The sequence below is a fragment of the Ailuropoda melanoleuca genome, chromosome 7, assembly GCF_002007445.2.
Source record: "Ailuropoda melanoleuca isolate Jingjing chromosome 7, ASM200744v2, whole genome shotgun sequence".
Taxonomy (NCBI): Eukaryota; Metazoa; Chordata; class Mammalia; order Carnivora; family Ursidae; genus Ailuropoda; species Ailuropoda melanoleuca.
In genome coordinates this window covers 71,331,286-71,357,559 of record NC_048224.1, presented here as the reverse complement: position 1 = coordinate 71,357,559, position 26,274 = coordinate 71,331,286, and the positions used below count along the sequence as shown (strand labels likewise).

Below are 26,274 nucleotides of genomic sequence, written 5' to 3'. Positions count from 1 at the left end.
ATGTACCACACAAGCACTTTCAATTAATTTTCAACAAATATTTATTGAGCACCTACTATGGGCTGGACACTTGGAGTGGCACGCTAGATGCCGTGTTGCACAAAAGAAAAGTGGTGGAGATGGGTAGTTAGGGAAAGTAAGTGTCAAGACTGACTCCCACGCATCTCTTCTGAAACACTGGGCAGATGGAGGTGCTGTTTACTAGGATGGGAAAGCCTGCAGAGGGCTGGTTTGGGGGAAAATTAAAAGTTCAGTTTTGGATGTACATGTTTGAGATGCTTCTGAGACACGAAAGTGAGCTGTCAAGTGGGTAGTTAGATGCCAAATGTGGAGCTCAGAGGAGAGTTATGGGCTGAAGATATCAATTTGGAGGGTTGCCAGCATGTAAATGGCATTTAAAACCACAGGACTGGATGAGATTTTCTAAGCAGAGAGTACACATCGAGAAGGAAAGGGGGCCCAGGCTGAGTCCTAAGGAATCCCAGTATTTCAAGGACAGGAAGAGGAAGGGAGGTAAGAGGACCACAGATGAGCAGCTAAAAAGATAGGAAGAAAACAAGAGTGCCCATGCATTTCTACCCAGCCACATCTCCCCCCAACCCTGCATTTGATGACAGAACTCTGCCTTTGTTTGTGTAGGTGTTGGGGGCCATGCCCTTCATGAAAAGCAGAGCTCCTCCCTAGTCTCAGGGGCTGAATCATGCGGTCTGAGACAACAAAAGTAACCCACTGTCCTTGCTGGCTTGGGTTTAGTCAAGAGCACGTGACACAACTTGGCCAATCAAATGTGAGTGGAAGTCCACTGGGTGGTTACTGGAAAAGGTTTCATGCTTTTAAAAAGTGAAAGAAAGGACACAGAGTTCTTCTCCTGCCTCAGATATGGACCCTGGCTGGAGATACCGTAACCACATGTAACCCAGATAAATGTGAGACCAAAGCCCGAACAAGGAGGATAGAAAGAATATTTGTGTTAAGTAACACTTTGAGTTGTTGAATTAACCCACCTCGGAGCACTCCCTGCCAACAAAGTGATATCGTAGGGTAATCCATTTTCTAAATGTGTAGGTGTTGAGGGTCTTCTATGACCTGTAGCACTAAGCCTCCTAGGTGGTACCCGTGGTTTCACAAGACAGAGAGCAAAATGACCCACACCTACTGGTAACAGGATTAGGCCAAGGGCTTGAAGGTGATGCTTTGCCCACAACTTAATGGTTTCTTTTGACTTCTTTGGGGAACTAGCAATTGACCAATTTTTAAGTGTATTCTTTGTCAATATAAATATTAATTTAATACTATGTTTACAGTTTGTTTCTTTCCACAGTCAAAAAACATATTCTTCTGCCAAGCTAAAAGCGGGTTTTATCTTAGCCACCTCAGAAGAAATGGATCACTTTTAATCATGATACTTCACCAACACTTGGCCAGTAAGAAGGATGGGTTGAAAGACTGTGTAAATATTCTAGGGCTTTTTTTCCTGCCAACATGACTGGGCAATGTGAGGAAAAAAAAAAAAAGATACCTAATGGTCAGGACAACAAGAAAATTAGATGGAAACAAATATAAATAAAATACCCTGAAGTCAAAATGTTTGATGACACTTAGTACTGTAATTAACCAGATTTTAAGATAATGACTGTAGCGTCTGTATCTTCAAATGGTTTGGGATGTCCCTAAAGCTCTTTGAATAGTGTTCTTTTTATTCAATTAATGCTTCTGAAAGAGCTTTAATTTTGCATTAATCAAAAGCCCTCTCGTGATGTTCTCACGATTTACTCAAATTCAAGGTTGTTTTTTTTTTTAAGTGCAATTAAATTATCAAGGCAGAGGCTCTGATTACAGAGACAAAATGCCATAGCAACAGCCAGTTATGCACACTGAGCCCAATCCACTGCTGCACGCTGATGTTCCTGCCAGGTCGGGGGTGTGGTCAGGTTTCACAATGAATGCGACAAACTTCCCTTTACCTTCCTCCTGAGGAGCAAAACCTGCTTCCCTGACAACGTAAACAACTACCTTATAATATCCACTGTTATGGCAAACAGCTCTCTGTACTCAAGCAGAATTCTAGAAAATTCTGAGATTAAAAAAAAAAGCAAGGAATGAAGGTAACTTTTCTTACCTGTTCACATGAGCTGTTTCTAACCTTCCCAAAGCAGAGCCTGCTCTTCTTCCTCTCCAGTTCATGCTATCAGACAGCAAAACCTGCCAGGTACTCCTTTACTGATTAGAATGGTGTCCACTCGGTCCCCTAGAGCAATTACTAATGATCAGAGAGATGCCAGATGAAGAAAATCTTGCAGCTTTTTCCTGGGAGCAGCCAATGCTGATGCGTTCTGCCCACGGTGGTGGCATGCCCCTCACTGCCAGGGTTTGTAACTGGAGTACCAGGCTAGGTTCCTCCTCTCTCCGCTCCTCCCCAGGTACGTTAATCCCATCACCCGAGAAGGTAATTGATGCTAACATGAAGTTGGGGGTGGGGTGGGGAGGAAATGCCAAGGAGTGAACAAAGAGGAAAATAACTCTGGTATTAAATCAAACGTACTCTCTTATCACTTTGCCCTGCCGGGGTACAATAAAAATTATTATATTTGAGTGCTACCCACTGTCCAAAACAGAACCCTTGGTTACCCAACCCCACTTCCCCACCTTCCCTAAGTCAGAGGGCAACTCCATTTTTCCAATTGTTTACAGAAAAACTCTTGGAGTTATCTCCCTCTTTCCCTCCCAAACACACATTCAGTCCACCAACAAATTCTGTAGGTTCTAGTTTTGAAGTATCTCCAGAATCCAACCATTCCTTACTTTCCCCACCAATACCTCCTAGTCTGAGCTAACTCATGTCTCTTGCCTGGCACTAGCCTCATGCCGGTCTCCCTGTTTTAACTTCTGCCTTTCTACTATACATTCTGTGTAGAGAGCCAACTTTTAAAAGCAGAAGTTGGATACTGTCAATCTTCTACTTACGCCATGATTCTCATTTCATTCAGATAAAATCCATAGCCTCAGAGGCTCCTATGATCTGTCCGCCCTTCTGGCCGCCTGACCTTATCTCCTACCACTCTCCTCTGGCTTCTCTAGGACCACACTGATCTTGTTTTAGAACATACAGGGCTTCTGCCATTGTTCCCTCTACATGGAAGACCCTTCCTTCCGCTATCCGTAAGATCCTCCCCTTCTCTCTGACTTCTGTCAGGAATGAGCTCAATGCCCCCTTATAAATGCCTTCCTGACCACCCACCTAAAACAGCAACCCCTCATGCCTCTCTGTCGCTACTAGTCTGCTGTATTTTCCTTCATACTCCTGAATTCCACAGTGTATCATATGTTGACATGGTGTAATATATGTGAAATACATATTTGTATTACATGTTTATGTTTTTCTTCATACTGCTGTAACTGTCATTATATCATGCGTTTGTTTATTAGTTTGTTATCAATTTTCTTTTTTTTAAAGATTTTATTTATTTGAGAGAAAGAGCACAAGCAGGGGCAGAAGGAGAGGGAGATGCAGGTCCCTGCTGAGCAGGGAGCCCAACATGGAGCTCGAACCCAGGACCCTGGGGTCATTACCTTAGCCAAAGGCAGACGCTTAACCGGCTGAGCCACCCAGGCATCCCTGCTATCAATTTTCTATCTTCAGAATATAAGCTCCACAGAGATGAATTTATTTCTTTTCCAGCTGAATCCTCAGAGCCTAGAAATATGCCTAGTGCAGGAGAAGCATGAACGAATAGCATTTCTCACTTTGCCGGTAGCTCCTGAAACTTCATCTGCTTTATTTTGGGGACAAACTCCTGTAATGTTGTTATCTTCATTTACACGTAGGGTGTGGCTCATCTTCGATCTCATGGTCACTACATGGTAGAGCCATTTCTGCTGCGACATGTGCTAGCTTGGCTCTCTGTGCTCTGAACTTCAATAGCTGTGTCACCTTTGGTCTCGACATTTATTTAAAAATGTGGAGATGCTCTGACTTTTTTAAAAGATGTTATTTATTTAAGAGAGAGCATGGGGAGAGGCAGAGGGAGAAGCAGACTCCCCACTGAGCAGGGAACCCCCAACACAGGGCTTAATCCCAGAACCCTGGGATTGTGACCTGATCTGAAGGCAGAGGCTTAACGGATGGAGCCCCCCAGTCGCCTCTCGAGATGCTCTGACTTGAAGCACTATGTGTGATATGTCATCTGGTAGCACTTTCAGATCCATTCCTCGAGATAAAGTGCACCATGCTAGACATCTGTGTATTATTGTTTTATTTTATGCTAATAAGTCGTACAGTTTTATAGAAATGGTATCACATCATTTTGTAATCTATTTTTTTCACTTAGCAAGATGTCTAGACTTCGTTTCTTTATCAATAAATAGAGACCCAAATGTATGCATGGTGTTCCATTCTGAATTTACTTAACACTCCCCTATTAACAGAAATAAAAGTCATTGACATTTTTCTCCAGTTTTAGGGAGAACTTTGATTTAAAAACCGAACTGGGCCTGTAACTTTTCCCATTCGTGCGAAGATCTCCTTATGGTAAATTCATGAGGGGGAACTCTGAAATGTATTCCCAAACTGAGGTCATACTGCACAGGGTGGGCCCTTGTCCAATTTGAAGAATGTCCTCATGAGAAGAGGGACACTTGGACAGACACACAGATATAAGATTGTCTTGCAAAGACAAAAAGACAAGGAAACACTGCCATGCGCCATGGAGGCAAAGGCTGAAGTGACGCTTTTACAAACCACGAAACGCCTAGGGTTAGCAGAAACTTGTGGAAGCCTGGAAGGATTCTCCCCTGGAGGCCTTGGAGGGAGCAGGGCACTGCCAACACCCTAACTTCTGACTTCTAGCCTCCCGAACTGTGAGACAATAATTTCTGTTGTCTCAAGCCACCCAGTTTGTGGTACCTTGTAACAACAGCCCCAGCGAACTAATGCATACTCCAATCACACATGAGAGCATCCTTTCCTACCCTTGCCAGCACTGTTTGGTTCATCTTTGCCAGCATGGCAAACCTTTGCCCATCTTTCCATTAAGGTGTTTGTTAATTTCTGATTGATTTATAAAAACTATTTGAATCTACTATTGCCACTTCATTATATGTGATACTAATACCTTTTCTGTTGTCTCTCACTTTTATGACAGAGGTTCTTTGCCAGGGGTGGGGGCGGGGGTGTGGGGAGTGCTATTTGGGCCATCCTGAAGGTTTTAATTTTTAGGTGGACAAACTGAGTAGTCTCCTTATTTAAGAATCTGGGGGTTTTACCTTAACTAGGAAAAAAAAAATTCTTCCAGTGTCTGGATGATTTCATTTTTTTAACATTTACACTTATTTATTTCATCCATCTGCAATTTATTAAGGGAGTGATGTACGGATACCTTTTTCCCTCCAGTGGTTGGTTTTCAATGACATTTATTTGATAAGCCATTTCCTTCCTACAATTTTATACTGGCACCTTTATTATATACCAAATTCCCATATATACATATTTTAGTCGTTTCCTGGCCTATTTTTGTTCCATTAATCTGTTCATTTCCCCCTGTACCTGTGACAGAGTGTGGGATGGTAACTTTACCACACATTTTAATATTTGTAAGGGACATTTTCACCTAAGTATTTTCTCCAATTGTCTTCTGGATTAAAATTTTCATGGTTATTCTTGACATTTATTCTTTCCAAATGAGGTTTAGAATTTTTTTGTCAAGGTACATACACAGCTATCCAAACTCATGAAAATACTGTAGGAAGTTCTATTGGTATTAAATTTACAAGTCAATTTAGGAAAAAGTGTCATTTTTACAGTATTGAATCTTCTGTATGAAACTATTCTGCCTCTTTACTTACTCAAGAATTACTTCATGTTCCTTAGAGAATTTTTGAGTTTTCTTCATGTGGATCCTGTACATTTCTAATTAAATATTACCCAAAGTGTTTTTATGGGGGTTTATAGTTACTATAAAAATAAGAAAAAATAAACTAATAAAATAAAACTAAAAAACTAGTTAAATTAGTTAATAACTGACTACTGATTGATTATACCCACCAATTAATTACAAAAAACTAGTCAATAAGGTTTTTTTAAAACACTGTAAGATTTTTATTGATATTATTAACATGCCAAAACATTCATTCTTTTACTTATTTTTGTTTTATTGAGATATAACTGGTATATAACATTGTATAAGTTAAAGGTATACAATGTAATGATTTGATACAAGTTGATATTGTGAAATGATCAGCACAGTAAGTTTGATTAACATCCATCACCTCATATAGTTACATATTTTTCTTGTGATGAGAACATTTAAGATCTATTGTCTTAGCAACTTTCAAATATACGGTACAGCACGGCAAATTCTGTCATGCTCTATATTGCATCCCCAGGACTTACTTATCTTATAACTGGAAGTTAGAAACTGTTAAAAGACGAATAAAAACCATATTTCTGACTTTCAGTTTCTATTCAGGGATCTGGAAACCTAGAAAGGGTAGAATTTTCACCCTTAAAAGTAGAACAAGAACAGAAAGCTGGACAACCTGCAAGTTTGCAACTTGTTTTGTGCCTCTCACAGAGGGCAACCGACTAGCCCCAAGTCTAAGGAGACACAGGAGTCTGCAGGATGAGATGGGAACTAGTATTTGCTGACCTGAGACAGAAGCAGCTGGACACCAGAAAGAATTCAGCAAGAATAGTTAGTAATTTGATGGAGACTGAATATGGGCTGGCAAGAGCACGTGGAGCCCAGTGAGGCAGCACATATAGGGGGAGTTTCCACCCCCTTGCAGACTTCTCCATGGACCCCACCAGGAGTGCATGGAACGGACCAGTGATTCTCCAGAGAAAACATGGNTGCATGGTGTTCCATTCTGAATTTACTTAACACTCCCCTATTAACAGAAATAAAAGTCATTGACATTTTTCTCCAGTTTTAGGGAGAACTTTGATTTAAAAACCGAACTGGGCCTGTAACTTTTCCCATTCGTGCGAAGATCTCCTTATGGTAAATTCATGAGGGGGAACTCTGAAATGTATTCCCAAACTGAGGTCATACTGCACAGGGTGGGCCCTTGTCCAATTTGAAGAATGTCCTCATGAGAAGAGGGACACTTGGACAGACACACAGATGTGAGATTGTCTTGCAAAGACAAAAAGACAAGGAAACACTGCCGTGCGCCATGGAGGCAAAGGCTGAAGTGACGCTTTTACAAACCACGAAACACCTAGGGTTAGCAGAAACTTGTGGAAGCCTGGAAGGATTCTCCCCTGGAGGCCTTGAAGGGAGCAGGGCACTGCCAACACCCTAACTTCTGACTTCTAGCCTCCCGAACTGTGAGACAATAATTTCTGTTGTCTCAAGCCACCCAGTTTGTGGTACCTTGTAACAACAGCCCCAGCGAACTAATGCATACTCCAATCACACATGAGAGCATCCTTTCCTACCCTTGCCAGCACTGTTTGGTTCATCTTTGCCAGCATGGCAAACCTTTGCCCATCTTTCCATTAAGGTGTTTGTTAATTTCTGATTGATTTATAAAAACTATTTGAATCTACTATTGCCACTTCATTATATGTGATACTAATACCTTTTCTGTTGTCTCTCACTTTTATGACAGAGGTTCTTTGCCAGGGGTAGGGGCGGGGGTGTGGGGAGTGCTATTTGGGCCATCCTGAAGGTTTTAATTTTTAGGTGGACAAACTGAGTAGTCTCCTTATTTAAGAATCTGGGGGTTTTACCTTAACTAGGAAAAAAAAAATTCTTCCAGTGTCTGGATGATTTCATTTTTTTAACATTTACACTTATTTATTTCATCCATCTGCAATTTATTAAGGGAGTGATGTACGGATACCTTTTTCCCTCCAGTGGTTGGTTTTCAATGACATTTATTTGATAAGCCATTTCCTTCCTACAATTTTATACTGGCACCTTTATTATATACCAAATTCCCATATATACATATTTTAGTCGTTTCCTGGCCTATTTTTGTTCCATTAATCTGTTCATTTCCCCCTGTACCTGTGACAGAGTGTGGGATGGTAACTTTACCACACATTTTAATATTTGTAAGGGACATTTTCACCTAAGTATTTTCTCCAATTGTCTTCTGGATTAAAATTTTCATGGTTATTCTTGACATTTATTCTTTCCAAATGAGGTTTAGAATTTTTTTGTCAAGGTACATACACAGCTATCCAAACTCATGAAAATACTGTAGGAAGTTCTATTGGTATTAAATTTACAAGTCAATTTAGGAAAAAGTGTCATTTTTACAGTATTGAATCTTCTGTATGAAACTATTCTGCCTCTTTACTTACTCAAGACTTACTTCATGTTCCTTAGAGAATTTTTGAGTTTTCTTCATGTGGATCCTGTACATTTCTAATTAAATATTACCCAAAGTGTTTTTATGGGGGTTTATAGTTACTATAAAAATAAGAAAAAATAAACTAATAAAATAAAACTAAAAAACTAGTTAAATTAGTTAATAACTGACTACTGATTGATTATACCCACCAATTAATTACAAAAAACTAGTCAATAAGGTTTTTTTAAAACACTGTAAGATTTTTATTGATATTATTAACATGCCAAAACATTCATTCTTTTACTTATTTTTGTTTTATTGAGATATAACTGGTATATAACATTGTATAAGTTAAAGGTATACAATGTAATGATTTGATACAAGTTGATATTGTGAAATGATCAGCACAGTAAGTTTGATTAACATCCATCACCTCATATAGTTACATATTTTTCTTGTGATGAGAACATTTAAGATCTATTGTCTTAGCAACTTTCAAATATACGGTACAGCACGGCAAATTCTGTCATGCTCTATATTGCATCCCCAGGACTTACTTATCTTATAACTGGAAGTTAGAAACTGTTAAAAGACGAATAAAAACCATATTTCTGACTTTCAGTTTCTATTCAGGGATCTGGAAACCTAGAAAGGGTAGAATTTTCACCCTTAAAAGTAGAACAAGAACAGAAAGCTGGACAACCTGCAAGTTTGCAACTTGTTTTGTGCCTCTCACAGAGGGCAACCGACTAGCCCCAAGTCTAAGGAGACACAGGAGTCTGCAGGATGAGATGGGAACTAGTATTTGCTGACCTGAGACAGAAGCAGCTGGACACCAGAAAGAATTCAGCAAGAATAGTTAGTAATTTGATGGAGACTGAATATGGGCTGGCAAGAGCACGTGGAGCCCAGTGAGGCAGCACATATAGGGGGAGTTTCCACCCCCTTGCAGACTTCTCCATGGACCCCACCAGGAGTGCATGGAACGGACCAGAGATTCTCCAGAGAAAACATGGAACCAGCCTTAGGGAGAGCAGCTACTAGAGGAGGAGCATGAAGCCCTACCCAAACTCCTGTCTCCCCTATGAAATAAAAGCTTTAATCTGTAGGGGGAAAGAAAATAACACTGCCCTTAAGATACAGTGGGAAATCCATTGCTGCCGAGGGAAGGGAAATGAAAATATCCTCTACTCATGTGAGAGGGACAGGAACAAGGACTGGGCTCAGACCTATANACTGCCCTTAAGATACAGTGGGAAATCCATTGCTGCTGAGGGAAGGGAAATGAAAATATCCTCTACTCATGTGAGAGGGACAGGAACAAGGACTGGGCTCAGACCTATAGCTGAAGGGGAGGCAGGAGTCCTGAGAAGGCCACATCCCAACACCCAGGAACATAGTATCTGCCTAAGAATCAGGTTTAACCAGAACAACAAAGAACACCCCCCCACACACACCATAAGGCTAACAAGCTCTGAGGAATGAGTAGCAGTAGAATACTGATGGGAGAATTGCAAGTGGATTCTCAGGAGGTGCATTATACAGGAAAGACCTAAAGTTCAGGATGGAGCAGGAATTGAAAATACCCTCTGGAAAACCAGCTGCTACCCTACAAGGTACTGTTAGACTACAAGGTATTGTTAGAGGTATCTGAAGCCTATGGTACACTGAGGGTAACCATAGCAACAATAAACCTCCAACCCAGTCCCACTCCTGACTGTATTAACCCTGATTCCCACACAAAAGGAAGAAGAAGCACACCAATTCCCAGTCATGAAAACTGTCTACTCCAGTTCCTACTGTCATACACAAGATGTTCAGCTTTCAGCAAAAAGTTACGAAGCACATGGAAGCACAATTTTAAAAAAATCAGTACCCTGCCAAGAGACAAAGCAATCAACAGAAACAGACTCCGATATGGTGCAGATGTTGAAACTATATGATGGGAAATTTTAAACAACTATGATGAACATATTAAAGTCTAATGGAAATGCAGACAGCATACAATATCAAATAGGTAATGTCAGCACAAAGAGGGAAACCACAAGAAAGAATCAAATGGAAATGCTAGAAATGAAAAATGTAGAAATAGAGATGAAGAACCCCCTTTGATGGACTCATCTGTAGGCTTCACACAATCAAGAAGAGAACCAGTGAACTTGATGACAGGCAAATAGAAATTAGCCAAACCGAAACACAAAGAGAAGATAGAGGAAAAAATGAACAATACAGAATACTCAAGAGCTGTCTGACAACGTCCAATAAGAAATATGTACTCGGAATCACAGAAGCAGAGGAGGAGAGAACAGGGCTGAAGAAATATGGAAGAAATAATGGCTAAGAATTTCCAAAAGTTGATGACAGACACAAACCATAGATTTAAGAAGATCAGAGAACATTGAGCAGGATAAATACCAAAATCAAACAAAAGAACAAACAAAAACCTCAATGTTATACTCAAACTCCTGGACAAAAAAAAAGATAGAAAATTTTGAAGGCAGCCACAGAAAAAAAACACATACTGCTGAGGAATAAGAATTACAGCACTCCTTGTTAGAAATGATGCAAGCAATAAGGCAATGGAGTAACACCTTTAAATGTTGAAAGCAAAAAAAATCTGTCAAACAAAAATTCTGTGCCTAGCAAAATAGCTTCAATAAATGAAAGAGAAACAGACATTCTCAAACAAAAACTGAGAAGAATTCGAAGGTTTTGTCCTACCGAGAATAACCCTACCAACAACAAACCTCAAAGCCAGCCCAGCTCCTGGCAAGATTAACATTAACCCTCACACTAAAGTCTACCAGAAGGAAAGGCTTTGGAAATGTTAAAGGAATATAGCATCAGAGAGAAACTCAGAAGACCTGCACAAAGAAATGAAGAGTGCCGGAAATACAATAAATAAAGGTAATATAAATTTAGTATTTCTAAAAGAAAGCTGCCTGAAAAATAATAGCAATGTATTATATATTTACAGCATAGGTGAAAATAAAATGTAAGATAACAACAGCATAAAAAAGAAAGAAGGGGAGAGTTCGGCATATACAATTACAAGGTCTTTAAACTATATAGGAAGTAGGAAAATATTTGATGATGGATGCATATTAATTAAAGATGTATATTAGAGAAACCAAGGCNGAAAATAAAATGTAAGATAACAACAGCACAAAAAAGAAAGAAGGGGAGAGTTCGGCATATACAATTACAAGGTCTTTATATAGGAAGTAGGAAAATATTTGATGATGGATGCATATTAATTAAAGATGTATATTAGAGAAACCAAGGCAAGCACTAAAAACATTTGGAAAAGCAGTATAAATAATAATAGTGGAGACAAAGATGAAGTAATAAAAATACGTGAATTAATCCAAGAGAAGACAGAAAAAGAGGGGAAAAAGAACATATGAAATAAAATGGAAAACAGATATCAAAATGATAAGTTTTAATCTGTTCATATCGATAACCACATTAAATGTGAATGGCAGGAACACATCAATTGAAAGAGAGAGATTATCAGATTGGATTAAAAAGCAAGTCCAACTATTTGCTATCTACAAAAAACCCACTTTCGTTTTTAAATTTTTTTTAGGTTTTAATTTAAATTTCAATCAGTTAACATACAGTGTACAATACAGGGATTCAACACTTCATACAACACCCGGTGCTCAACATAATTGCCCTCCTTAATCTCCATCACCTATTTCCCCCATCCCCCCACCCACAAAATACTAATTCAAAAGGATACATGCACCCTAATGTTGATAGCAGCATTATCTACAATAGCCAAATTATGGAAACAGCCCAAATGCCCGACTGATGAATGGATGAAGAGGATATGGTTATGTACACACACAAAGTAACTCACTTTAAATGAAAAGACAAAAAGCAAAAGGATGGAAAAACACATACCACACAGAAACTAACTGAAAGAAATCTGAAATAGCTACATTAATAGGAGACAAAGTAGACTTCAGAATATGGAATATTATCAGGGTTAAAGAGAGCCAATATATAATGAAAAAAAGGGTTACTTCTTCAGAAAGACATAGCACTATGTTTCCACCTAAAAATGCTGCTTTAGAATATAGAAGGAGAATGGACAGACTGATGGAAACTGAAATGATACATAGATAAATCGACAATTACAGTCCGAGACTTGCACATTCCTCTCTCAAATAGAAAGTCAGTAAAGACGCAGATCTGAACTACACAAACGACACAGCTGACGTTTAGAGAATACTCTACCCAGAAGTATGGTTTCCAATGTCTTTGATTTCTGTATCTAGCGTGGCACTGTGTCAGGCACAAAAGACCCTTAAAGAATATTCTGAAATAAATGTTGAATGAATGATAAAGTTTAAACTGTCATAATCATATACCTTAGCTTTTCTGAAAAAATCCCAATTTCATGAAATGTGATTATTTTTTAAGATGATTCTTTAAACAAATAATATCACTTTGTTTTGTAAAGCTTTTTATAAAATTACATTTAGAAATCATACTCAGCACTTGGCTGCACACTCTGCTTTTGGTTTTGGTTCAGAAGCCTAGCTGGTTGTGTTGGTTATATTTGGTTTGGCCCCCAAAACCCCTTTAATGTTCTTCTCTAGCCCACTCTGGGCCGCTGGAAGCTGACCTTTTGGACTGTATCTCCCTCAACACGTTTCTGGTGGGAGTCCACTGGGCTTGGTCAATGAGAGCCATTGACGGGGGTTAGATCCTATTAAACAGCAGGAGAAAACGAGAGCGGAGTATTTCTTCCCCCGTCTCTCCCTGTTGGCATGTCTCTGGCAGTGGCTCTATCCCTCCCTGACTACAATTCCCATGGGACAGGAGCTTCTGGGTCTCACTGGGCTCTGGTCACATTGTCCATCAGGCCTAGAGATGGTAACATTTCCTTCCATTGCTAGTCCTTTTAAGTAGTACACCATTTAAACTTTATCACACAAAACAAATGGGGTGGGTTCTCTCTCCTGCCCAGACCTTGACTGAACTAGCAAGTGCAACTTGCCAGCTAGGTCACTTCTTTAGGTCAGCGACTCTTCATCTTTGCTGAACATTAGAATCACCTGGGAAAATTTAGAACCAAGCGTTGCTGAGTTCCACCCCTAGAATTTCTGATGTAACAGGTCCAGGGAGTGGCCAGGGCATCCGGATTTTAAAAGCCTCTCCAGGCCATTCTGTCGTGCAGGTAAGGTTGAGAAACATTGCTCTGGCCCATACGCTTCCCGTACAGAGAGATTTTTAGCACAGAATGAAAATTCAACTTCAAATGCCCTGTTGTGATTTTTCTCTTTTTCTTTCATTTTTTAATAAATGATTGCAGTCTTTAATATCAAGTGATATTACTTTTCTACTCTTCCATTTGTGAAAGCACTTTTTAAACAAAATAGAACAAATTTAAACATATTTATATCACAGTTTCCTCAGGAGGTTAACAACAAAGAACAGATGTTTCTGGAGAGCATAGAAATCTGTTATATGTATTTTTTTTGATTGGGTGTGTGTGCGGGGGTGAGTTTTGCAAGAGAGTAGAAAGGGAATCAAAAAAGCCATCAGGGGATTCCACAAGAGAAACAATTTCAGAATCATTATCTGTGTTGAAACACTACTCTCTTTGAAATATAATAATAGAGGTACTAGTACTACATAATTAACTCATGTTAGACTGATCTGGTCTCGACAATCCGCTCTGAGAAGGAACCATATTAAAGCAATCATTCACATCCTTTGGCACATTAAAATAAGCAGTGGCTACTGGCCTCATGAGAACCTTTGAAGTTTTCAGTGTTTAAAATGCCTTTCACCATTTGGCAGGCTTTAAAATACAAAGGAACCATAGCCACACTCTCCTATGTTGAAAGACACCCACTTTTTAAACACTACCCATTTTTAGCAGTGATCAGACTTAATATTTTAGGAGGGTGAACTGATTCTACCAAGCCTTTCATTTCATCTTGAGGTTTCCTGAGATGTCTCATCTAAANCAGCCACATTCTCCTATGTTGAAAGACACCCACTTTTTAAACACTACCCATTTTTAACAGTGATCAGACTTAATATTTTTAGGAGGGTGAACTGATTCTACCAAGCCTTTCATTTCATCTTGAGGTTTCCTGAGATGTCTCATCTAAATAAATGTTGTGCCTGGATCACTTAGCTATGCTACGTTAATGTTGGTGGTGTGCAACAAAAACCATTTATTTCTCACTAACAGTTTGTGGGTCACTAGAGTAGGTGAGCTGGGGTAGCTGTATCAGTCCATTTGGCCTGCTATAACAAAATACCATAAACTAGGTAGTGCATAAACAAGAATCATTCACTTCTAACCGTTCTGGAAACTAGAACTCCATCATGGTGCCAGCAAATTACGTGTCTGGTGACAGCTTCCTGGTTCAGATGGCTGTCTTTGGGTCTTCAAAGGCAGAAGGGGCTGGGGGCTCTGTGGGCCCTGTTTTATAAGAACACTAATCCTAATCATGAGGTATTTGCCTTCCAAAGGCCCCACCTGCTAAAAATCACTTCAAGGATTAGGATCTCAACATATGAATCTGGGACAGACCATAGCAGGAGATCTCCCCATGTCTCTCATCCCCCTCCTGGGACCAGTGGGCAGTCCAGGCTCATGTCTGCTACTATCCCATTGGCTGAAGCAAGTCACATGGCCAAACTCCCCATCAAAAGCTGAGAAATACATTCCATCCTTGGTGGGAGAGACTACAAAGTTGTGTAAGTAAGGGTGTGGATACATACAGAAAGAGATGAAGAATTGGAGACAATCAATACCACAGTTACCACAATGCCTCAAGAATAAGTCAGTTAAATAACACATCTCAATACTATATTACAGGCAGAATTTCTGGCTCTGGAGTGGCAGCCACTTCCCCGTTCTACGATTCTGTACGTAGCATGCCTTTCTGCGTCCAGCCAGGTGGATGGTAATACTCATCTGTAGGCTGTCTTCCACGAGGCAATAGACTTGGTGTTGGCTTTTCTTGGCCCTCCTGCCCTTAGAATACCAAAACCATTTCCAAAAGAAGTAATGAGAAGTTTGGGAAGAGCAAGGGAGGGTTGAATAGGTGAAGCCCAGGTGGTATTTAAGGGTGGTGAAATTATTCTGTACAATACTGTAATGACTCTATGCTTTTGTCAAAATCCATAGAACTTCACAGAACAAAGAGTAAACTTTGTAAACATTAAAAAAAATCATTTAAGAAGGAGGTCAGGGATCCCATTTGGGACTCCCAGGGCGTGGAGCCTTCTCCTTTCGGAGATAGGTGGAAAGCTTTAGATGCCTTAGATGGTGTGCAGTGGCTGAGAAATCCAGTCCTAGACAAAGCTTTACCTGCACAGTTCGAAGAGGAGGATTAGCATTCAACCAAGCCATGTTCATGAGCGATCCACAACTGGAATCAACAGAAATGTATTAAGTAATCTGGAGCACAGAAACAAGAACAGAGTCCATGCTACCAGGAATCAGCAGCACTCAGGACATGCATTATCTCAACCCTGCCTCTTTGGCCTCCTTTTCTATAACTGTCCCTCTGCACCCTGTGCCCAGCCAACTCCCCATGCTTCAGTCACTCTTCATTCTGCCGGTTTCTACAACACTTCAAGATTTTTCCTACTTGAATGCCCTTGCCTTACTGTTTCCCAAGCCTGGAAAGCTATTGCCTCATCTCTTCACCTGGTTTTTCTCTTTCCCCTCTTTTTTTTTTTAAAGATTTATTTATTATTTTAGAAGGAGAGAGAGATCAGGGGGAGGGCAGAAGGAGAGGGAGAGAGAATCTCAAGCAGACTCCCCGCTGAGCATGGAGCCTGACATGGGGCTCGATCTCACAACCCTGAGATCATGACCTGAGCGGAAATCAAGAGTCAGACACTTGACCGAAGCACCCAGGTGCCCCGCTCTTCCTCCTCTTAAAATCTCAGCTGAAATGATCCTTCCCTATAGGAGCCTCTTACTATTCTCTATCACAGCACCATTCATATTTTGTGTAGCACTTACATTCTGTAATTATAATGTTCACTTTTATTGTTTATGATCTGCCCCTCCCTCTATAATGTATTTTCCATATTTTTCTTTTCACTACTAATGTATTCCTATTATCTAAAACACTGCTTGGCATATAATAGATGTTCAATAAATATTGACTGAAGTGGCTACTGTTTGTTTAATATTTGGCTCAAGGTCCCAATGGAGTGTAGACCATACCTTAGCATGAGTGTCATGAGAATAGTCAGGAAGTCCCACACCGCACACACTATGCTAAGAAAGAATCCATGTGAAACTACTGGCTGGCTACAGCTAAATCCCTAGTACTCCAAGAAAGACATCAACAGCAGCTCAATGTTCAGGTGCTGGCCCACAACTGCTAAGGTGGGGCAAACACCAGCTCATAGGTAGAAAATCACCCATCCAAAAGAAAGACACAGCACTGAGATATTACTGCTTTGATACAAAATGAAAGTGGAAAGTGGAACAGGTCCAAATAAAAGATCCATAAAAACCTTAGTGGTCAAGCTGCCCCCCCAGGCATATTTTGCTGGCAGTTGTCATTCAGGGTAGGGAGCAGAGGAGAGATGCCCCACAGGACTTTCAGGGAAGCAGAGAAAGGAGTGAGACAGAGAAGACTTGAACCTACTCCAAATCTCTAAAGATCTTCAGACACACTCCAATGCCTTACAACAACCGAACTGCACACTATTGAGCGGGGCCTGGGCTGTTTGTGAAGCCACAAATTCTTCAGAGATTTGGAGTAGATACAAATCTTTGTTTTCCTTGAACCCTGTGCCATGATAGAGCAGTAGGCACAGAGCCATGGGAGAAGGCACTCTGCTGGAGCCCATGGCAAGGATCTCAGACTTCAAGTTTCTCTGATAGGTGGCTGATGGGCAGATGTGGGAATACACCTTCCAGAATGGCCATACCTGTCCCCTCGTTGCTTGTGGTTCTTAGGCAAGCTGATCAAGCCTGATAACCATATAAAACCTGGAGGGGTTTACAATAGAGGGATAAACTTTTCCCAGTCCGTGCAGTTGAGAAAGAGTTGTCCATCCCCTTCTTGGAGGAGCCCAGAGGGAGCATGGGATTCTTGTGTGCACTTCAGCAGCAAGTGAACCCCTTCTATGTTAGCCCAGCCCCTTCACTGCTCATCCAGTAAACAAACACTGACCAGCCTTCCCCTATGGCTCATTTTTCTTGGCTCAGAGGCCCCAAAGGACTGACCTAACCTGAGGGCACAGACAACCCAAGATATTCTCTTTGAGCACTCCATATGTTGAAGGAGAAGACCAGACCCAATAAATAGAAAAGGTGTTTCCAGTGAAGGTAGAGTCAATGGAGAAGGTAAGGATATGTTTAACAAAACAGAGGTAAACTCTCAAGGAGATTCAATCATAGAGGGGAAAAAAAGACTTTCTAAAATTAATGGTAAAATAAAATTTCATGCCTGGATTTTAAAATAGGATAAACAGAACATTCATTGCTAAGAACCAGACTGATGTTCTGAGTGGATAAAAGGAAGAAATTTTCAGCAGAAGTCAAAAACATTATTCAAAATGGAAACTATGGGATGAGCACTGGGTTTTATACACAACTAATGAGTCACTGAACGCTACAACAAAAACTTATGAGGTACTATACACTGGCTAACTGAACATAATAATAAATAAATAAATAAATAAACAACCAAAACAAACAAACCCCAAAATGGAAACTATAAACAAAAAGTCAAAAAAAACTCAAAGGACAGATCCAGGAGGCCTCTGTTGCAAATATTATATTCAGAAGAAGAAAAAGTATCATAGAGAGTAACATAGAGAAGAAAGGCCATAGTAAAAAAATATGAAAAAAATTACCTGAAGTCAAAGAAAAATTCCAAATGAAATGAACATAGCCTTGAAAAGTTACTGAAATACTCCAAAAGGTAAAGAGACAATCTTATAAACTTCCAGAAAAACAAAACCAAAAACCCCAGATCACTCATGGCAGTAATTGAACCAGACCAGTATCTGACTTACAAATTATACTCTCAACCAGAAGACAATGAAATGGCTGTGAACTACGGAGAAAATCAAAGTTCCAAGAATTCTATACCCAGGCAAGATATCATTTAATGCAAAAGAATGACATTTTGGGACAAGTGAGGGTTCAACGTGTCACCACCCTTGTAACCCATGTGAGGAAATACATAGAAACTATTCTAACCAAATAAAAGTAAGTCAGAGCATGGATCTGATCATTTGGGAAAACAAGAGAATGCATGTACAAGTGATAGTTAAACATAAATGGATGATACTGATGATGTGACTGAAAATTTATATGCCTTAAGTCTTCTTTAAATACGACAGGAAATTGTAAGGAAATCCCTAAGTAAAGCTTGAAGCAAAAATTCCAAACTGTCTGAGCAATGAAGTGCCTGTGAGTGCGTGTGTCCACGTGAGTGCACGGATGGAGCAGGAAGTCCAATATGGAATGGGAAATTGAAGATCTCCTCTCAGTTAGTGGAGAAGGGAGGAATTATAAAGGAAAAGGTACTGGAGGCATAGGAAAGTGTAATTTTTATGTATTAATGAGCACTGAGTGTCTTACGCAAATAATGAATCATTGAATACTACCATCAAAAACTAATGATGTACTGTATGGTGACTAACATAACATAATAAAAAAATTAATAGAGAAATCCAAATTTAGCAATGCTATGTGTTATTTTAAGAAATTGCTAGTATAGTGAAAAATAGTATAATTTAAAAATTAATGGTGTAAGGGGAATCTGGGTGGCTCAGTATGTTAAGTGTCCAACTCTTGATTTTGGCTCATGTCATGATTTCAGGGTCGTGGGATCCAGCCCCAAGTCGGGCTCTGCCCTAGCCCCTCTGTACCTCACCCATTCATGCTCTCACGCACTCTCTCTCTCTAAAAAAAAANCCACGTGTTATTTTAAGAAAAAAAAAAAAAAAATTAACAGTGTAAGAAAAAAAATAAAGAAAATTAGGAAATGTAAGACTAAAAAAAAACAAAGAATAACAAAAAATAATATGGAAATCATAAAACCACGTATGTCAAGCATCATAATTATTGTGTACTACAGACTAAATTCTTATATTAGTTGTAATATAAAACCCATACATAAGGTATTTCTAGCAGCATACCAGAAGACATTTACAAAGAAAGATTGGAAATTAAGGGAAGGCAAATATATACCAAGAAAAGGTAAAGAAAAACAATCCCAGCATGAATGGCAACCTTAATATCAGTTAAAATGTAATTCATGGCCAAGATTATTAATGAAGTCAAAGAGGAATAGCATGTAATGAGGAAAAAAAATTAATCACTGATAAAGCTCTATGTGAGTCATAAACATTGATAAACAACATAGCAGCTATATATATTATATATTTACATATATGAATATAAATGTATACAGAATATATATTACATAAATATACATGAAACCCTAGAAATACAAGAAAACTGATGAAAACATTTTTACTGTGGGATGTTTTTAATATTATTCTTTCAGAATTCGACAGTTCAAGTATACAATTAAAGCAAAAATATGTGGGATTTGAGAAATACATTAAACTATACATTTTTTTCTCTTCTTACATTCATGTAATATACAATTCACATACTTAGCATAAAAGAAAACTTTGCTAAATTTCCCAAAAGATTTTTTTTAATTTTTAACAGAAAGTCAACAATAAAAAGTTTTTTAAAAGTCCTCTAATTATTGGAAAATTAAGAAGCATCTTCCACATAATTTCTGGGTCAAAGACAAAATCAAAATTGAAGCCACAAATTAAGTATACAGAAGAGAATAGGAAAAAAACATTNCCTTAATATCAGTTAAAATGTAATTCATGGCCAAGATTATTAATGAAGTCAAAGAGGAATAGCATGCAATGAGGAAAAAAAATTAATCACTGATAAAGCTCTATGTGAGTCATAAACATTGATAAACAACATAGCAGCTATATATATTATATATTTACATATATGAATATAAATGTATACAGAATATATATTACATAAATATATGTGAAACCCTAGAAATACAAGAAAACTGATGAAAACATTTTTACTGTGGGATGTTTTTAATATTATTCTTTCAGAATTCGACAGTTCAAGTATACAATTAAAGCAAAAATATGTGGGATTTGAGAAATACATTAAACTATACATTTTTTTCTCTTCTTACATTCATGTAATATACAATTCACATACTTAGCATAAAAGAAAACTTTGCTAAATTTCCCAAAAGATTTTTTTTAATTTTTAACAGAAAGTCAACAATAAAAAGTTTTTTAAAAGTCCTCTAATTATTGGAAAATTAAGAAGCATCTTCCACATAATTTCTGGGTCAAAGACAAAATCAAAATTGAAGCCACAAATTAAGTATACAGAAGAGAATAGGAAAAAAACATAGCAAAACTTATTGGATACTTTGGTGGGGGGAGGATTTATGGCCTTATATGATTTTATTGTTTAAAAACAAAATAAAACAAAACAAAATTACACAAAGCCATGAATATATTATCTGGAACAATTTGGATCTTTACTTTTCATTAGTGAGAAAATGATCCAGTGATTTTATTGACTTTCAATTTTTTTCATTTGAACGGTTTCCTTTATTTTTCTGTCCCATGCCAAAGTCACAGTGAGAGCGGATAAAGCGATCGAGAATTTGTCTGTCTGAAAATTACAAAAAAAAATAGGATGAAATTTTCCATTTAACTATTTAAGTGCTAAATAGAGAAATGCTAGGAAGGAGGCAAGTATCAGATAATAGTAATCTATATACAAATTTGATGAGACCAAAATAATCAAAGGGTATATGGCTAACACCTAAAAAAGGCACAATTGTGCAATTATTGATTTAAAAAGAATAAACTTAATATTCAAAGGATCAGCAAGGCTTCCTGGAAAGAGCATGGCGTCTTGAATGAAACTGACATAGGTTTCGTTCTGCCCTGGCAAGCGTTAGCAAGTCACGTGACCTTTCCGTTCCTTCATTTCCTCATCTTTGAACATATACAATAGGACTTAACTTGCACAGTTGTTGGACTGGATTAGGGATGCTATGTGTGAAGCACCTAGACAAGGCCTGGTCCATAAGAGACAATAAATGGGACAGCCTTACCCTTTAATACTGAGAACACAGTAATAAACAGTGATTAAAAAAGAGAAAAGAAAAACCAATACAGTCTACAGTTCCCAGAGTTTCCTGGAAGCCAGGGCTGTTTTTCTGCCACCAGCTGTTGGTGTGCTTTGCAATCTTTGACTGACAACTGACCGTGAGAGGGCCCTTCAACTTCCTGGTCTCCACTTCCTCATATGGAAAGTAAAGGGATCTTGTCTGGTTCTGAACAGCTATAGTTCCCTAATTCTATTTAAAATATATATACATATATATTTAATATTACAGAGTGGAGCTGTAAAATTTTTCTCATTCTTAGCAATTGTCATCTGTGTGGCAAAAACCAAAAGAAAGGAAGAATGCAAGTAGTACCATGTTTCCATGTTCAATGTCCCTGTTACCATGCTCAGTGTTACAAATGTCAGCTGAGGTCTAAAGACTGGGAGTGCGTGTGTGTGTGTGTGTGTGTGTGTGTGGTCCTACTCTCCAATTCTTTCCAATTCTCCAATTCTTTGTGGTTCTTTGTTTTTTGTGACCTAACATCCTCACCCTACTCCATATCTTTTTTGACCTCAACATCGTTTTAAATCTACGTGTACTTTCCACAAAGTGAAACACACTGGTCTTTCATGAGCAGTTCGATGGGTTGATACTTGCATGCATGTAACCTGTACCCATATAATAAGATCACTGCCACCACTCCAGAAAGACCTGTCATGCTCCTTCCCAGTCAACCCCCTCCTACCCCAAGACACTCACTGTCCTGATTTCCTTCATCACAGAGAAGTGTTGCCTGTTGGAGCCCTTAGAACATATGCAATCACACGATGTGTAAGATTTTGTGTCTGGCTTCTTTGACTCAGCACCGTGTTTTGGAAGTTCATGCTGTTGACTACTACAATAACACCCTTTTTTATTACGTAGCAGTATTTCATTTTATTAAGTTTGTTTACATTCTACTGTTGGTGGAAATTTGGATTGTATCCAGTTTGGAACTATTAAGAACAGTGGCTGTGGACATTTTTGTATAAGTCCTCCAGAGGACATGTGTTTTCTTTTCTCTTGGGTAAATACCCAGAAATAGAATTTCGAAGGGTCATGAAGTAGATATAGGTCTAACTTTATGGGCAACTGCCAGATCTGTTATGAATGTCACACTGATGCTACTATTTGGTACGCCTACCAGCAACGGATTGCTCTGTATTCTCAACATTTGTTAGTTTTAGTTCTTGTCATTTTAAGCCTAAAATGTCTCTATTTTAAATCCTACACCAAAGAGTTAATTTTAAATAACCAAGCAAATGAATAAAAAAATCCTCCTTATGCCAAAGATAAACATATAACATGAATCAAGTTCAGCATGAAGGAATAAAAAGGATGAGATGGTATCAAATTTAATATCAACTTAAACAACTGTTCAAAAAGGCAACCAGTTATAATTCCAACGCTACCTGCATTTATTATGTATAGATGCAGATTCATGTCCCCATGTTTTTGTTTATGCTGTTCCCTCTGCTACCTCTGAATGGCCCTGCTTCTCCTCATCATGCTGATTCATCCTTGACCCTTAAAAAAGGCCTCAGAGCAGCCTTCCCTAATACCCTTTCAATCCACAGAGTTGGGAGTACCCCTTGCAGGCTTCTAATATACCCAAAGATTACTTCAATTACAGAGCTTATCACATTGTACCTATGTGTCTGTCTCCCACACCTGATGATGAGTTCTTTGAAAAGGGGGATTTGTTTTTTATTTACCTTTGTATCAAATCAACATTACAGGCATCCAATCAATGAAGTTCCTCGAGCCTGTGAATATATTTTTAACAATACTGAATCACAGCCTAGGAAGAAATACCCATTGGATAGCTATATGCATGGGAATTTTGATTGGAAGAGATGGGGAGTGATAGCTGAAAGATTCTGAAAACCAGATTTCAGATAATTTTGTCTTTTAAGGCGGGGGGGTGGGAGAGGCGGGGGGATAAGTACGGAAATGACAGTCTTTACCAATAGATAACAGAGGTCCAAAGATTAAGATGTTGGGTGGTCTGAATCACTCAGAGATCAAATCAATTTTGAAAACAGAATGGCCACTAAAGACATTTAGTTCAAATCTCTCAAGTTATAATAGAGAAACTCAATGCCAAATAGCGATACACAGAATTATTGGAAACAAAAAGTTTACCTTAAGCTGCTCCTCCTTTCTTATTTCCCTAGCTTAATTTCATGTCTTCCTGGAATCTTCTCTATCCCACCTCACCCCACCCTCTCCCTAGCCCCCTGATTTAGGCCATGATGTTCATTCTTCCCCTTCCCCTCTCTCTTTCAAAATATACCTGTTCCCCCTTCCCTTTCTCTTTCAAAATGTACTAGAACAGGATACCGATACTGCCTAATGGGGGTAATCTAGTAAAATACTTTAAGCGAGGTGATAATAATTCATTCAGCCTAGTGTATCCGCCAAGTTTTTTATTCTCTTGCATACTGGCTCAGCCCTACCACACATGAGCTCTGCTGAGACACTTGCCATCTGAAAAGCATTAATGTCATCCCAGACACTAATGACAATTAAATGGCAAGAAAATGACAAGAGTTTTGGGGCATAAGAATTCAAAGGGAACCTCCTACTTGCTTGTCAGCCTCTAGCATAGCTGGCTGATGAGTAGGTCATTCAAAAGCAAAACAAGGAAAGAGAAACTAAAACCCACAGCAAGCAGAACATGCAAACGCCCAAGTCAGTGCAAAATGGCAAGGCTCTGGGGCTTGATCATCCGGGTACCTGCCCCCAGTGCTGTACTAAGGGCACCAGGAAATCAGGAAAGCACCACTGAAAAGCAACCAAGGCCTAGATTGGCCCAAAAGCTACCTTGTTAGTTAATAGATCATGTCTCACTTGTTTGGGGAGAAGACTCAACTGGAAAAGCCCAACTGGATCAGCTGATGCTAGGAATCTTGGAGAAGGTAGATCTGAGAGAAGCAGAAGCTGTCAAAGCACCTGCAGAGTCCTCAGTTCACCCCTGGGGGGCACCACGAGGGCTCAGTTACAAATCACACACACACACACAACCAAGGACAGAGGCGCCAGCAGGCACCATGGTTTTTCCATGCAGGCAGAGAAGCGACGACTCCACCTGTATTTCAAATCCCCGGGCAGACGGGAGCATCTGCTTTGGGCTCACTCTGTAGGGTCAAACAGATGTGGCTCCAAAGGTGAAAAGAGCACATTACAAAATGCAGACTATGGTTTTATATATACGTACAAAAGCTGGGAAAAAGATTGGAAAGCAGGCTGGAGCTGGATGCGTAGCTTCCGCTCTGCCTCCCTGGAAGATCTGAACAGCTGAACCCAAGGGGCCTCTTGGTTTCCTTCTGAAGTGTCAGACTGGCCCAGAAGCATCTGTTGAGAGGAACAAGGCTCCCAATGGCAAACACAGGCTTCTGCCTGTGCCTTAGAGTGAGGCAAAACACCTGCTTCTGGTACTTCTTGAAACCCAACGTTCAAGCTCTCTTAAGGGCTTTTGGGCCATCAACCCTCAGTCTGCAATCATGGAAAGTATCCACTTTCCCTCCTTACACACACATACATACACATGCATACCCCCTCACCAGTCTTGCCTACAGTAGGGCTTCGGTTTTGTGTGGGGCACAAGATCCTAACATAAGAGGGGGTTTCGGTGAGGATTACAGAGGACCAAGCTCTTCTGATTGTAGATGGGGGCAGGTGAAGGGCAGAGATTTGGGACCCAAGGCAGGTGGGAGGCAGGGAGCAGGTGGAGGGTTACTGAGGAGCTGGTGGAAGTCCCAAGTTAAGCCTGACCACAGGGCACAAAACGAGGCAGTGACCGCCACATAGCCCGAAGCACCAAGTGGCAGGTAGAAATGGTCCATGGTGTCGGCACTGGAGGAGATAATGCTAAGTGAAATAAGTCAAGCAGAGAAAGGCAATTATCATATGATTTCTCTCATCTATAACATAAGAACTAGGAAGATCGGTAGGGGAAGAAAGGGATAAAGAAAGAGGGGGGTAATCAGAAGGGGGAATGAAGCATGAGAGACTGTGGACTATGAGAAACAAACTGAAGACTTCAGAGGGGAGGGGGNGTCCATGGTGTGTGGGAAGAAATATTGGAACTTATCTTTATATTCTACATATTTATGTTCTATAACATTATATTGCGTCGCTTTTTATTTCTATCTTCAGCATTTAGTATTAATTAGTTTAATGGTATAAGAATATGCTTTATAGAAATAAATATGTCTATATTGGGGCATGTGCTCAAAAATTGGGAGTAACAGGGAGCGTGATCACTAGCCGTGGTTGTGGAGGGCTGCTGTTGGAAGAGTTTAGTTTCCTCTCCTCCAACTCCTATTCTCTGAGTTGACATTTTACACCTGCACAGACTGACCAGTTGCCCCTGAGATGCGCCCAAGCAGATTCCAGTCCCCGGGCCCGGGGCTGGGCTAAGTCTTTGTAATACAGAATGAACTAACACTGTCCAGAGAACAGCCTTGGCTCTATTGGAAGATATTCTACACAGAGATTCTCATGTACCCTAAAAAGCCTGTCACCAAAAGTACCATCAAACAGGAAATAAAGATTATGTAAGATAAAACAAAACTCTGAGGAAGCATAAACACCCACAGAAGGAATCACTTAACTGTAGTAAAACCAGAAATCATCCTGGAGAAATGCAACCACGGGTTGAAGGAGCAAAGTGAGTGAGATCAGAAAGGAGTGAAAGGCTAGATGTTTCTTTTTTAATAAGTGGGGCTACAGTCACTGGGGCCTCTTTTAAGAAAAATTTATGTTCAATGGGTTGAGGCTTACACAA

The 26,274-nt window shown here is 39.5% G+C and overlaps 2 protein-coding genes and 1 long non-coding RNA gene across 3 annotated transcripts in view; 1 reads left to right on the top strand and 2 right to left on the bottom strand.

Annotated features, from left to right (window-relative positions):
- The window catches only part of LOC105235614 (WD repeat-containing protein on Y chromosome), a 124,745-nt gene extending 121,350 nt beyond the window's left edge, over positions 1 to 3,395 (bottom strand). The window contains exon 1 of the mRNA XM_011219137.3: positions 2,120 to 3,395. Coding sequence (XP_011217439.3) covers positions 2,120 to 2,184 — 65 coding nt within the window. The 5' untranslated portion in view covers positions 2,185 to 3,395. The remainder of the gene's footprint in view (positions 1 to 2,119) is intronic.
- Positions 3,396 to 9,549: 6,154 nt separating this feature from the next.
- LOC117803075 lies at positions 9,550 to 17,465 on the top strand. Its single transcript, XR_004626691.1, has 3 exons — positions 9,550 to 11,208; positions 14,803 to 15,030; positions 15,152 to 17,465. It is a non-coding gene; the product is annotated as an uncharacterized LOC117803075 (long non-coding RNA).
- Positions 17,466 to 20,399: 2,934 nt separating this feature from the next.
- Positions 20,400 to 26,274, bottom strand: part of TEX26 (testis expressed 26) — a 25,885-nt gene continuing 20,010 nt past the window's right edge. The window contains 1 exon segment of the mRNA XM_034665041.1: positions 20,400 to 20,998. Coding sequence (XP_034520932.1) covers positions 20,907 to 20,998 — 92 coding nt within the window. The 3' untranslated portion in view covers positions 20,400 to 20,906.